Here is a 15,425-nt window from a genome sequence, read left to right as displayed (position 1 = left end):
TGATGGTGTTGGAAATGCTGCCTCCGATCCAGACTCTAACTCACCTGCACATAAAGGGCAATTTAGAGTAATTCATCCTTCAGGATGTGGGAGGGAATTTATGCAGTCATTGTGAGAACTGGCAAACTCCACACAGAAGACACTGAAGGTGAGGATTAAATTGTGAGGCAGCAGTTCCACCAGCTGCACCATTGCCTCACTCTGTTTCTCCAGTTTTTACTTTGTTTTAGGATCTGTCCCAGCTCCTGGACCAGTGTGACATTGGAGAGATCTGCTGGAGGAGCAGGATGACTTATTGTTGCTTGACAACTTTTCCCATTGCTGCCAATCATAACATAGTTAGGACCATGCTGAGAATGTTGACAAGATCGATCACTATAATATTTATTCTCTCAAATGCTGCTTGCATCACATTACATGAAGGCATCATTATAGCTACATGAATTTGTGATTTTTGTTTGTAATGTGACTGCGTTGCTCATGCCTAATTGCCCTTGCAAAGATAACATTGGCCACCTTCTTCAACTCCTGGAGTCTTCTGGCAAAGTTAACCCTACAACAAACAATCTTGTGGAGGAACTCAGTGGGTCAACACCTTTGGACTGATGCAGGGCTTGAACTTCACGCACGGGCAATTCCTTTCCTCCGACAGATATTACTCCACGCATTGAGTTTCTCCAGCAAGTTGCTTGTTGCTCCAGATTCCGACACCTGCAGTCTCTTCTGTCGCCAAGTTACTACCACGGTACACTTAGGTGAGTATTTCCATGAATTGCATCTCGTATTTTATACACAAATGTAGCGCATAATCTGTAATCGCTCCTGGCATGGATTCGTACTCAGTAAGTCTTCTTCGTGGTGGGGGGGGGGGAGGGGGGGGGGAGAGAAAAAGCTTTGTAAGAAAATTGCTGCGAGAAAAGTAGTGCTGGGAAGTCAGGAGGCGTTAGGACCCGAGGTTGCAGGCGCCCCCGCTCAGCAGTCGCACAGCTGCTTGTTGGCTGGCCAGCTCCTCGTCATCCAAGCTGCATTGAGACGGTGGAGGAGCAATGACAGTTTACCGCTGCCGCACGCCTGTGGCAAACCACTTCACCAAGAAATCCGAGGCAGACATTCGATCAACATTGGCTTCTCACGAAGTAAGTGACACCTTCGATTGTAATCGTCTTCCTACTTGTGCGTTAAAAAAACACACACATTTTGAACGCTTTTAATGTGTATCCCAATAAATCATTCGATTTGTTACTGATTGGTTTATTTAACATCACGAAATGTTAATTCAGGGAACTGAAGAAATATTGAGAACTGAGCACCGTTTCAAGATTTGTTTATAAATTCCACGGCAGGGAAATTGCTTGAAGTTCTACAGAAGCCAGGAAACCGTATTTTAAAAGTAGAAATGTACTGACAATATCAGTCAAGGTGTTTGACAACTAACTTTAAACAATAGTGTGTTTTATATTAAAAAAGAACACTTCTTAATGGTGGTTAACGGGACTTCCTGATGAGAAACATGTCTGAAATAACCCGCTGATCGTGCACCAATCATTTGAAAGCTCAGCAGCATTCGTTTTAATCGTTTAAACACATATTTGCCTTCAAATTTGTCTTCTTGGGAAACGGATGAAAACCTAAGGGCGTGCAGTGATAAACCTGTTTGCGCCGCGAGGGCTAACACAACTGCGGCGTGTCGCATTTGGAGCAACATTCTGTATCTTAGTGGGTTTTGATTCTGTTGAAAAGTTGCTTTGAATCGTCCTATATACTCTTCAATAAGTTGTGGCTGTTGCTGTTTTTAAACAGGGTTCGGCAGCGCAATGAGTCCTCGGACCTAACGAAGCTTGCAGCAAGAGAAGGTGTTCGTAACCATGGAGAATCTAACAAGTATGATGGAGTTTGTAAACAACTCAGTGAACCAGACAGAGGGCATGAAGCCGATGCCCTGGAATCCTCTCGACTACCAGGTGGTCACGTTGCTGTTGGTCCTGTTGATCTGTGGCGTGGGAATAGCTGGCAACGTCATGGTGGTACTCGTGGTGCTGAAGACCAAGCACATGAGAACCCCTACTAACTGCTACCTGGTGAGCCTGGCTATCGCAGACCTGGTTGTGCTCCTGGCTGCCGGTCTGCCCAATATCACCGAGAGTGTGGCTGCCTCTTGGGTCTATGGATACGTGGGATGCCTCTGTATCACCTACCTTCAGTACCTAGGCATCAACGCGTCCTCGTGTTCCATCACCGCCTTTACCATAGAGCGGTACATTGCAATCTGCCATCCCATCAAAGCTCAGTTCATCTGCACTGTGTCCAGAGCGAAGAAAATAATCGCATTTGTATGGGTCTTCACTTCAGTATATTGCGTGATGTGGTTCTTTTTACTGGATATCAAGCAGATTCCACATGCCGATGGCGTTGAGGTGGTCTGTGATTATAAAGTGTCCAGAAACCACTACTTGCCCATCTACTTCCTGGACTTCACTATGTTCTACGTGATACCGCTGTTGGTGGCCACGGTGCTTTATGGTCTCATTGCTCGGATCCTGATTCTGAATCCCATTCCCAACACCCCGCAGGACACCGCCAATAATTCCATTCACAAGGGACGCTCCAATACCATCAAGACGTCGGGTGGCCGCAGCAAGAGTGCTCAGTCTTCAAGGAAGCAGGTAACAGGTTTCCTGCTCCCCAGCCTGATCTGCTTCCTTCATCATCATTAATTGCCTGGTGCCAGGTCGTTTATTGCTTGTATGCTTGAATACAAGTTCTGTTCAGGAAGATTAAATTAAAATGATTTCCACACATTATACAAAGCTAATAAACTAAAGTATGCCGAGGCAGGCAAATCTGTCCAGGAACCTATTCATAATGTTCATGAAAGCGAGCCAATTTCTGTAATTGCTTTGCATTAATGCTGGAAAAAGACAGCCAATAATTTATAGATACTATTTAAAAATTAGGCTTCAAGTTATATTAATGCTGACAGTGTCTGAGAATACGGTTCATTTTTTTTCTTATGACCATTAAAGGCACACCTTTCTACAGTAGTCTTAAGTAAACAAGAAGAGTTACAAGGTAAATTATGAGTTTTGTGAATTGAGATTCCGGAAAACCGAATTCCGGAGGTTGCGGTAGGTGGCGGCATGAACTCTGTGCCGTCTGGAAGGAGATTATGTTTAACTTTTCTCGGATAGGTCATTCTCCGAAACCTTTTTCTCCGCAGTTAATCTATTTCCAGATTTTTAAAAATTATTTCGTTACTGTTCACATTATTTATAATAGGTCGTAATGGTGAATCGTTACAACTCTGAATTTAAAGTTGAAATATTGTTCCGGTGACCTGAAAAGCTCGTTTCACGATGGCGAAAAGACAGAGGACACCTAAATCACCGGATTTTGAGCGTTTTGTAGGGTAATTTATGGCATCTGTTCACCTTTGTTATATAGTGCAGCTACAAATATTTCAGTCAGGTGAACAGTGGTTGCAAGGAGAGAGGGAGAGGGAGAGGAGAGGGGGGGGAGGGGGAGAGAGAGGGAGGGAGGGAGGGAGGGAGGGAGGGAGAGAGAGAGAGAGAGAGAGAGAGAGAGAGAGAGAGAGAGAGAGAGAGAGAGAAAGAAAGAAAAAAAAATATATATACCTGGAAATAAAAACAGAAGATCTTGGGAAAGTTAACTCAGCCGGTCGGGCAGCATCCACAGAAAGAGAGGTTTCATGTCGCAGGCCCTTCATTGGAGCTGAAAGAAAACTGGGATTGTGGGGGGAGGGCAGATAAGAGGATTTTATGACAATGTGAAATAATGTGGCCCCTCTCTCTCTCTGAGACGTTTTGCTAATGTGCTTAAGTCTGAAATATTGTGGAGTCTTCCTACAAGGACATGGCCTGCAATTTCTGGACATCTATAAAATTAACAGCAAGTTCTGGAAATGTTAATAATCTGAAGTGTTTACTGATGCCACAGAGAATGCAAAAATGAACAAAAAGGTACAATTAATACTGAGCAAGAATTATGTCAGGCTGACTTTCCATAAAGGCCTTCTCATGATGACCATAGTTCATATGAAGTGGAAATATTGTTTAACAACATAAAATTCATTTCACATTTGATGTTGTAACATTCAACAAATATAATTTCTGAGTCAAGTATATAAGCAAAAGAATTACAAACAGAAAATCCTGGAAATACGTAACAGTCTGATGTTGAAGATATTATTATCTTTGCAGTATTTTCAACACTTTCTCATTTCAGATTTCCAGAATTTACAGGTGTTTTTGGAAATGGGAAAATCAGAGAATGACTGGATCTTTGTATAGATAGTTACTGAAATACCTTTATTGCACATAACGTACTTCAACTAAACTAGGGATATACTTGGTTTCATTGTCATAGGAAATGATATTTGCCAGTCCACTTTGATCTGTAACTAACAGTTAAAGTAAGTGTTGCTACTTGTCTTAAATACTAGTCAGTCTTTTCAGCTATGATCGTCCATAGTATTTATTATACTAGGTAACCCAGGCTTATCAGTATCATCAAGTGGATTCCATATTCATATTCAATACATGAGAGTTAAGGTGTCCCCGTCAGTAGGATGGGCAGCTGATGGCCTTAGATCAGCTAATGAGTGGGAACATAATTGTTTGTGAACTTGCTTGGGATTAGCATTTTGTGATTATTATTAGAAACAATAATTTAAGAATGCTGTATCCTCTGCAAATGAATAGCTATTTTATGTCCTGAAGAAGGGTCTTGGCCTGAAACACCCACTGTTTACTCTTTTCCTTAGATGCTGCCTGGCCTGCTGAGTTCCTACAGCATTTTGTGTGTATTACTTTGGATTCCCAGCATCTGCAGGTTTTCTCCTGTTTATTATATGACAGTATTATCCATGTCCAAGTAATAATTGTACTTAAATACCCAGCACTTCTATGGTCTTCTCTTAAAAAAAGGCATTACCAGTCTCAAAACCAAAAATAAACTATTCAAATTTGGTTCAGTATTTCAAGTTTACTGATTTTCAACATAATACCATTTCCAGCATCTGCAGATTTTCTCTTGTTTGTTAATGCTGTGACAGTTGCTTTCTTTTATTCATGAGTGGGTTATGTTCCAATGCACAACCATTATAGGTTTTTTTATATTAATTCACTTGAAATAAAGGCCAGGATTCCATTTCCATTAGTCTTTCTGATTATATTTTGTTCCGGAATTTCAAACTTCTGGTGATTTATTCATGTGAACACCTAAATCCATTAAAACTAGTTTCTAGATTTTGTCAAAATTAAGTATTTTTGTGTAGGTCTAAAGCTATTATCTTAAGTTCTCACTTTGAATTTCATCTGCTGCACACCTTGCCAAGGTCAGTTTTGAACTTGCCTCTAAATAACTATACCACTGTGTTCACTTACTGAATTTCTCAATATGGATGCTCAAATCTTTATTGCTTCACCACAGTCATGGTAGTTCTCATGACGACAATAAATCACATTAGTTTTGCTGCTAGTTTTGTTTCTCACATCCCAATCAATTACCAACTTTTGTCTCAAAGTTACCTCTAATTCTATACACTTTTATTTTACTTACTGATCAGTCATTGGACAAGACCATACCTATTGCTTTCTGAAAATCAGTATTTACATCAATAATAAATGTTCTGTATTTGCATTTTGGTAGGTAATTCAGACACACTCACCCTCTCACAAATCCACATTGATCAGTTTTGATCGGCTAATACTTAAGTATTCAGTTAACATGACTCTAAAGATTGGTATCACTAAATTTCTGTAAATCGATATTAAACTGATGGGTCTATATTCAGTAGGATTCTATCACTATTGAATAGTGTTATTCACAATTTTCCAAAAAAAATCCATAATTCAACATCTTCGAAATCTTTGAAAAGTAACCGAAGAACAGAAAAAAAATGGGCAGGATTAATCTACACACACAAAATGCTGGTGGAACACAACAGGCCAGGCAGCATCTGTAGAAAGAAGCGCTGTCAACGTTTTGGGCTGAGACCCTTTGTTAGGACTCCTGACGAAGGGTCTTGGCCCGAAACGTCGACAGTGCTTCTTCCTATAGATGCTGCCTGGCCTGCTGCGTTCCACCAGCATTTTGTGTGTGTTGCTTGAATTTCCAGCATCTGCATCTGTATTTGCAGGATTAATCTATTTGGTCCATTGAGTCTGCTCCACCATTCAATAAGATAATAGCTGGTCTGACCACAGACACAATGCCACCTCCCTGTCTCTTCTTCAATAAATGCATTTGTACTTTACTCGTTTATTTTGTTTTCATATTGTGTTCTGGAAATTATTGCAATTAGATCATAAACAAAGTTATTTTACCCCTTTACATTTTGCACTCTTGATTTATAGTTTTGAAGTTCCCTTTCATCCCCTATAATTTGTCCTCTGCCATTTAGCAAGCCTGTCAAAGCAATCTGCTTGAAATTAAAGTGTCCAAAAAGAGCAACAATGAAATAAAAGCAGTTCTGTAACTGATGAACAGATGGAGAAAATAAAGATAATTAAAACAAGTAAATCAAAGGGGAGAATATTCAAAATTTTAAGTAGAGTTTCAAAAGATTCGAGTACATTTATTATCAAAGAATGTGTAAATTATAGGACCTTGAAATTCAGCTACTTAAAGGCAGCCACAAAGCAAGAAACACAAAAGAAGCCAATCAAAAGAAGACCAACACTCAATGTGGAAAGTAAGAGAGAGAAAGAAAACAGATTCATATGGATACGTGCGAGGTTATGCCCCTAAGTAAAAGGAATTTAAAGTTAGACTTCTATTTAAACGGAGAACAACCGCTGATGAGTACAGAGAATTCTAGATGCTCTTGTGCACATTTGCTAAGAAGTTAAAGGGCAGATACAATAAGTGTTTAGGAAGGCAAGTGGGGTAATGACATATTGCAAGAGGGTTGGCGTTCTGAAGGAGGGAAGTAGTGCAGTTGTACAGAGTATTCATAGGCTGGGGTATTGTGCACAGTTTTGGTCGCCTTATTGAAGAAAGGATGTACTGGCACTAGAGGCAGTTTAAAAGAGTTCCTCTAGACTAATTCCTGAAATGAGAGTGCCGTTGCATCATAAGCAGCTTTGGAAATTAGAGAAATGAAGGGTCATCTTATTGAAAAATATAAAATGTTTAGAGATCATGACAGGATAACTGTTAAGATGTTTTAACAGGAGCATCTTAACATAGCAACAAGAGAGAGTGTGGTCATTTTAAACAACTGTGTAGGAACTGCTTATGGTAGTGAATCTCTGAAAATTGTTTACCCCAAATATTTGTGTAAACTCGATCAATGGGGGTATTTAAAAAGAGGATGTTGGTATATTTTTCAATCATCAAGGACTTGAGGACATTAGGGAATTGGCAAAAAAGAGAAGATAAATCCCAGGACAAATCAGACATAATTATGCTGAATGGTAAGTGAAGTGTCCTATTAATTTTTGTCTTGTGCATGCTTTCAACTGAATAAGGTGCACATCTTGAACAATGTGAGCCAGTATTGTTATATTCATAAATGTTCATCTAAAGAACAATATACAGCAGACAATTTATTACTTAGAGTATAGAAACATAGAAAAACATAGAAAATAGGTGCAGAAGCAGGCCATTCGGCCCTTCGAGCCTGCACCGCCATTCAGTATGATCGTGGCTGATCATCCAACTCAGAACCCTGTACCTGCTTTCTCTCCATACCCCCGATCCCTTTAGCCACAAGGGCCATATCTAACTCCCTCTTAAATATAGCCAATGAACCGGCCTCAACTGTTTCCTGTGGCAGAGAATTCCACAGATTCACCACTCTCTGTGTGAAGAAATTTTTCCTCATCTCAGTCCTAAAAGTCTTCCCCTTTATCCTTAAACTGTGACCCCCTCATTCTGGACTTCCCCAACATCGGAAACAATCTTCCTGCATCTAGCCTGTCCAATCCCTTTAGAATTTTATACGTTTCAATAAGATCTCCCCTCAATCTTCTAAAAGCCTAGTCGATCCAGTCTTTCTTCATAAGGAAGTCCTGCCATCCCAGGAATCAATCTGGTGAACAATCTGTACTCCCTCTATGGCAAGAATGTCAATGAGTATGTTTATGTTTCATAGAGTATGTTTCATAGTAAATTGCAGGAAGCATTAGAGTCAAGGTTTGGGGAACAGTAATTGACTTTTTGATTGCCTTCCTTAATTTGTATGGATCCAAGATTTAAATGAGATATTGTTTCATTACACAACTCTAACACCAACATACCTAACATAATGTAAATGCCTATCACATCCCTTGTGTGTTTCACTTACTGCTACATGAAAAATCTAATTCAGGTTTATGTAGGAATATATACTATTGCAGTGTCACACAGTCTTAAATTTAGGATTCCTAAAATGTCATATTTTTATTCACCTGGAAGAATTATCCTTCAGAATAGGTTTTAACTAGCAAATATATGTAATTTTACGTATAGCTGACAGCTTATGATAACTACTAGTATGGTCAAAAGTGTTGGTGCGTGGCCTAGCGGATAGGGCATCGGTCTAGTGATCTGAAGGTCACTGGTTCGAGCCTCAGCTGTGGCAGCACATTGTGTCCTCGAGCAAGGTACTTAACAACACATTGACACTGGTGCCAAGCCAAGCTGCTTGGGTCCTAGTGCCCTTCCCTTGGACAACGTTGGTGGCGTGGATAGGGGAGGGCTTGCAGCATAGGCAACTGCCAGTCTCCCATATTACCCTGCCCAGGCCTGCACCCTGGAAACTTTTCAAGACGCAAATCCATGGTCTCACAGGACTAATGGATGCTTAAAACTTAAACTTAAGTATGGTCAAAATATGAGGAAATATAAAATTAAGTAACACTAATGTAATAACTTATGCATTATATGCTAACATTTAAATGTATTCCTTGAACTTGCTTATTCTCTGTTAGTGACCATTCATAAGCACAGAGAATCCACCATCTGACTGAGTGTCATTAATTTTCTTTTCTTTGCTGATTGACGAGATGCATATTTTTTTCTCCCTGGCCTTCATTTCCTTTAAAATCACATCACATTACATTAAAGAATTCTTCCTAGTCTATTACACAACATCAGCATTTCCGCACTTCGAAATTTCACAACAGTTTACCCTGACTTAAACTGGTGAAATGAGGGCTATAGAATGTGTAGCCCATATGGTAATGGATGAGAAAAGAACAGACAGAATAAATTATGCTGAAGATCAATGAATGCTATGTCGAGATACAGTATTTGTATGCTGATGGAATTTAGTACCCATAAATATAAATAGCATATTCTTATAAATACTAGAGAAAAAAGAATGGTATGGATAAATACAGAACTGGGAGGACTTTGTTTCACATGAGCCAAAGAGCACCTCAGAAGCAAACTATCATTCTCTGGGTTTAATCGGAAGAGCTATGTGATGATTCATCAATATAACAACTTTAGTAAATCCCTAGCAACAGCAAACTTGAAATACATTGGCAGATTTTGGCAGCAGACTGCATGAATATAATGAAGCAATATGAAATATACTGAAGTTTCAAGATTCAGTATTGTTTAAAGTCACTTCCAGTACACAGGTGTAGAGGAGAACAAACTAATGGTTACTCCGGATCTAATGCAGCACAAAAAGACACAATAATTTAAAAAAGCATAATAAATAAAAATACATAAGATAACTTGTATACGTAGATTGAAGTGATGCTAAGGACAGGAGTATCTGTATATAAGGTGACTCTGAGAGGAAATGGTAAAGTAATGGTGGTGGGTTGGGGGGAGGATTGTCAGCTCCACAACTTTGATTACAAACAAATCAAAACACATAAAAATGAGGATTACTTTTATGAGAGTAGAGGAAAAGATCTTGCTCTTTTCTTATTTCCATTGATATCCATGAAAGATAACGATTCTTTAAAGAAAACCGACATTGCAGCGGTCTCAACCGTCTCCAAATATTTGAAAAGTTAGTTGGTGGGAAAGAGGATCTCTGAACAATCTGTGATTCACAACTTTATTTTGTCTAACATATTTGCTTTTGTTTAACTAAGATATCAACAGTATAGCATGATGCATTTTAATTCAAACAGAATAAATTATGCTCAAGATCAATGTATTAATTTGTGAAAATTGACAGATCATAAACAAGATTGCTCAGAATAAATGTTCAAATAAGTTATAGATTAAAATATAATTGTAAAATAAGGATAGTTATTAATGTAAGATTAATTTAAAATATTAATACTGGAAAAAAATCATTGTGAGCAGTGGCTAAATATTGGAAATAGCCCTTTCTAATACATCGTAACATACATATATCAGTTCAAATACAGAAACTCTCCAAGCTGGAGAAAAGAGAAACTTGCATATGGATAGTTTTTTCTTACCTTGTGCTTTAAATAAATCATTATAAACTAACTATACTATATTATCTTAAAATTGATATTTATTCATTTATGGTACGTAGGTGTAGCTGGAAAGGTCAGAATTAGTTACTCATCATTAATGCGTTCTCATACTGGTGATGAGCCATATTCTTGAACTGCTGCAGTCCATGTGCAGAATGGACACCCATTGTGACATTACAAATGAAGATTCAGGATTTTTTCCCCTAAAATTGATCAAAGAACAACAAGGTATTTGCAAATCAGGTTTGCAGTTGATATATGGGAAATTTTGTATTGCTATTTCTATCCACGGGTTTGTGAGATATTATCGAACAAGCCTTGACAAGTAGTTCAGTGTATTTTTCTATAGTGTATATGGTAACTACAGTGCACTAGTACAGCAGAGCAATGTTGTGCAGCAACAAGAAATCTGTTCAGCTTTGGCATGAGCTGGCATGCAATTTCCAACTAGGATTTCTCATCCGATGAAATGAAAACTCCATTCACCAATAACAAATCATGATCCCACTTTTGTATCAAAATGGTGACAAAACATGTAGGAGAAAAAAAGCATAATTTCACCCGATTAGTAAAAGAATTGATTACCATGCTGTTGAATAAAGGCTTAATTTTAGAATGTGGTGGGCTTGAGTGATGTTCGACTGAAGCTTTGACAATCTGTTGTGATAGATATATTGTTTGTGAGGTACGCAGGTTAGAACTGTGTGGTTCATTCGCTTTAATCACACTCTGAGGTCTTTTTAAAATGTATTTTCTTTATTTTTATTCAGCCCCTTCTATTAAGCACTGCATATTTATTTTGTTTTACAGTGTGGGGTAGGCCCTTCTGGCTCTTCGAGCTATGCTGCACCAACAACCCCTGAGAAACCCAATTAACCCTGCCGTAATCATGGGAAGGCTTACAATGACCAGTTAACCTACTTGGTACATCTTCGGACTGTGGGAGGGAACCACACTGCCTGGGGAAAACCCGTTCACTCCATGAGGAGGACATACCGACTCCTTACAGATGGCACCGGAATTGAACCTTGAACTCCGAATGCCCTGAGCTGTAATAGTGTTGTGCTAACCACTACACTACTGTGGCACCCTATGTTGCCCTTTGATTCTGGATTATAACCAATGACTCATATTCCAAAAGATCAAAATGTCATTTAGGCCCCTTATGTTCTTTAAAGTAAAACAAGGCATTGTTTGGATCAAACTAATTACGTTGCCAAAAACCTGCTGCAAATCACTGATATGGAACAATCTGGTTGTTTAAGAGTTTCATTCATGCTCAGTGGGTAGAAAACTAGCTTCTGACTCAGGAGATAATATATTGTTCCATTTCAGAGATTTGAGCCAAAAAATCGGTGGGATATTAGGACAAGCAATTAAGATGTCTAATGCGATATGGACCCTGTGTTGCATTTTTGGACATGTTGTCTTTTAATGGTAACTGAAATTAATAAATAACATGCTCACCTCTCAGGTAAAGGAAAATAATCCATGAGCTGTATTTCCAAGACCTATTACAGTGTTTTGGCTAATGCATATTCCTCAGTCAAATATTTTCCATTCATTACCTCATTACAGATAGTACATACAGATGTATAGTTGCCATACTTCCTAAATTGTTAAAGTGAATACAAATTAGAAATGCCTTGTGCTGATGCCTGTGGGACTTTCTGAGATAATGACAATTGTGGTATAAATACAACCTGTAACTTCTGTTTCTAAATATGATCCAGTATTACTATTCCCAATTTCAATGCTTCTGATACCTCTAGCTAACATCCACCAATCTAATCACTCCATTTACATGTTAGTAATTTGGAAAGAAATGACTTTCTTTTGCAAGCAACTTCCAAATAGTGCTATATTATAATGCTTATTATTTTTTTACCTCAGTATCAGCCAAGATGACTGATACCAAGGTTATCCCTTAGTCAAGAGCTTGTGGGTTGACTTCCTACTCCAAAACCTGAAGCCATTATATAACTGATACTGAGGTAGTATTTTATTGTTAAGTGTATTGTCTTTCAAATGAGATATTGCACCAAGAGTGGGTCTACTTAAGCATACAGTACTGTGCAAAGGTCCTAGGCACATACTATGTATAGACTTTTGATCAGCACTGTATTTGTCAGCAGAGTTTGTAAATCTGGCAGGAACAAAGGATGTTGGGAATGGTGAGGGTGGAGTACTATGGAAGGGGTGTGGGACGAGTGGCAGAGAATGAGTGCCAGGGCAGCTGGTGCCATGGAGGCTGGCACACCCAGCCCTGAGGCACCAGGGAAGGTAACTTGATTTCAAACAATTGGCTTATTTATCATTACAGCATGTCTCTGATGCATCCTGCTTCCTCCACTCTCCTTTCCCCTTTTCCCAACCATGGTTCCACTGTCCCTACTCCCTTCCTAATCTCTGTCCACAATAGAGACCCATATCAGAATAAGGTTTATCATCGCTCGCATATGTCATGAAATTGTGCAGTACTGTGCAAAAGTCTTAGGCACCCTGCCTGTATATAGAGTTTTCCACTGTACAGTAAATGATGACAGGATTCTCAAGATGGTTAGTAAAAGAAATGGTTCCCATGCTGCTGGATAAAGGTTTATGTGGTCAGTTTAACCTTCGACCTTAGCCAAAGATCCTTCTCAAACCAAGTAGACCCAGAATCAGAATCACAATCAGGTTTATGACCACTGGCATTGAATTTGTTGTTATGTGGCATTCATACAGTGCAAGACATACAAATTATTATAAATTACGAAATACACAAACAGTGCAAAAGAAGAATGGGGAAGTATTGTTCATAGGTTCCTGGACTGTTCAGAAATCTGATGGTGGAGGAGAAGGAGCTGTTTAAAATGTTAAATGTGGGTCCTGAGGCTCCTGTATCTTACCTCAAATGGTAGCAATGGGAAGAGGACATGTTGTGGATTGTGAGGGTCTTTAGTAAACAATGCCGCCTTGAGGCACAAGCAGTCATGCTTGTCTAAAAAGTACTTATGGCAATGAAATACTTCGAGATGCTTTAAGGCTCAAAAAGTTGATGGCTTAAATATCACCTTTATTTTTCTCAAGCTTTGCATAAATTTATTTGAGGTACATTGCACTGATGGGTTTAATAATTAAACTGATTTTTTTGCTGTTTTCATTAGTAAGCACATCAGTATACACGATAAAAGGTACATGCCAACCTAACAAAATAAATCTTAAATGTGAAATCTTTTTATTTCCTGGATGCCGTTTAGCAGAAAATCATCAAACAAATCTGCTCATATATTCAAAAACGAACACCGATCAGATTGGTAACACTGTTTTCTTTTCAGGTCACACAAATGCTGGCAGTGGTGGTTATTCTATTTGCACTCCTGTGGATGCCCTACCGAACCTTGGTGGTGGTCAACTCTTTCATGAATGCACCCTACTTGAACGTCTGGTTTCTACTGTTCTGCAGGATGGGTATTTATCTAAACAGCGCCATCAATCCTATCATTTACAACCTAATGTCTCAGAAGTTTCGAGCTGCCTTCAAAAAACTATGCACATGCAAACAGACACAGGTGGAGAAATCTACTACCTATAATATGCCTGTTTACTACAATGTGATGAAAGATATGTCACTTGAAAGTCCTGATGATGATCTAACAGAGCAGGAGGATATCAATGGATATCCCATTTCTAACAAAGAGATGCAGTTTAATAATTCCAGAAGTGACAGATCATTTAAAGTGGCCTGAAGCAGTAATGTTCATCTCAAAACCAATATGAAAAAATGAAAAGCTTATTTGCCTAGAATATGTTATAAATTATTCATCGTTTCCCCTTTGTTGCATGTGTAAAATATTTTTGTATAGAATGTTAATTCCTTGATGTTTTTAAAATAAGCAAATACACTCCGGAAAATTATTCTATTCACCTTCAGGCAAGAGTTGTGATTTAAATGACAACAAATCTGAACGTTGATTTTACACTTGAAAATAAAAACTGCTGTATTATGACCATCTGCCTTTAATAGATAAGGAGAAGGAACCATTATGATTGTACACAATCAAAAACAAAAGAATATCTGTAGATATTGGAAATCTGAGCAACACACACAAGATGCTGGAGGAACCCAGCAGGCCAGGCAGCATCTACAGAAAAGCAGTCCTGATGAAGAGTCACAGACTGAAACATTGACCATTTGCTCTTTTTCATAGATGCTGTCTGGCCTGCTGAGTAACCCCCAGCATTGCTACACATATTTATATAACCAGTTTTATACTTCAAACCAACAATCATACAAAAATTCTTGCCTTTGCAACATTTTGTAAGTACTTCCGTCATTAAAAATGTATATTCTGGTAATTCTGGAATAATGTAATAGTTCCTAATTATCAGTTTATTTTCATTTATCATTTTATTAGAATAAGCATAACAGAATGCCTGTGAAGCCCTGCCATTTAAAATATTCATCAGGAAGGAGGGGTGCATAAATAACATAATACCAGAATTCCACTATTAATCCTTAGCTATTCTGAAATTGGTTATTGCAGGGAAAGCAATTCAAAATAAGTACAAATTTTAAAATTATTTGATTTATTCCTTTGATCCATATTTTTGATATCTATAACAATCAAAAATAAAACTGCCAGGAGGGAGATCAGTTGTGAGGGAGGAATGGACAAGGGAGTCGCCCAGGGAGCGGAAAGCAGAAAGTGGGGTTGTTGGGGGGGTAGGGTGGAGGGAAAGATGTGACACATTTCACTGTATGTTTCGATGTACATATGACAAAAAAGCCGATCTTTATCTTTACATCTTGTGCTAAATTTTTCAATATGTTTTGCTTAATATTAGCAAGAGTTGAAAATAAAAATGGATGCAACAATCCTAAACTAAAATGGGATTGAATTTTTTTTAACTTAATTTACCTGTTGCATTTAGCATTCTAAAATCAGTTGGTAATTCATGCTGTGAAGTCCAAAACAATTATGCTGCTACATTTTATTTTTTTAATACCTATATAGAAGTATCCTC

At 38.4% G+C, this 15,425-nt stretch overlaps 1 protein-coding gene across 1 annotated transcript; it reads left to right on the top strand.

The window, feature by feature from the left end:
* The first annotated feature begins 1,047 nt into the window (after nt 1-1,047).
* Nucleotides 1,048-14,496, top strand: LOC132398917 (thyrotropin-releasing hormone receptor-like). Its single transcript, XM_059978755.1, has 3 exons — nt 1,048-1,136; nt 1,801-2,663; nt 13,736-14,496. Exons 2-3 carry the CDS (start codon nt 1,866-1,868, stop codon nt 14,144-14,146), a joined length of 1,209 nt encoding a protein of 402 aa, XP_059834738.1. The 5' UTR covers nt 1,048-1,136; nt 1,801-1,865; the 3' UTR covers nt 14,147-14,496.
* Nucleotides 14,497-15,425: the final 929 nt, after the last annotated feature.

This window comes from Hypanus sabinus, chromosome 9 (genome assembly GCF_030144855.1).
Source record: "Hypanus sabinus isolate sHypSab1 chromosome 9, sHypSab1.hap1, whole genome shotgun sequence".
Taxonomy (NCBI): Eukaryota; Metazoa; Chordata; class Chondrichthyes; order Myliobatiformes; family Dasyatidae; genus Hypanus; species Hypanus sabinus.
This window is presented reverse-complemented; position numbering and strand designations above follow the sequence as displayed.

Coding starts and splice junctions, on each gene's coding strand:
- LOC132398917 (XM_059978755.1), top strand. CDS start 1,866: ATGGAGAATCTAACAAGTATGATGGAGTTTGTAAACAACTCAGTGAAC. Junction 2,664..13,735: donor CTCAGTCTTCAAGGAAGCAG/GTAACAGGTTTC, acceptor TTTTCTTTTCAG/GTCACACAAATGCTGGCAGT.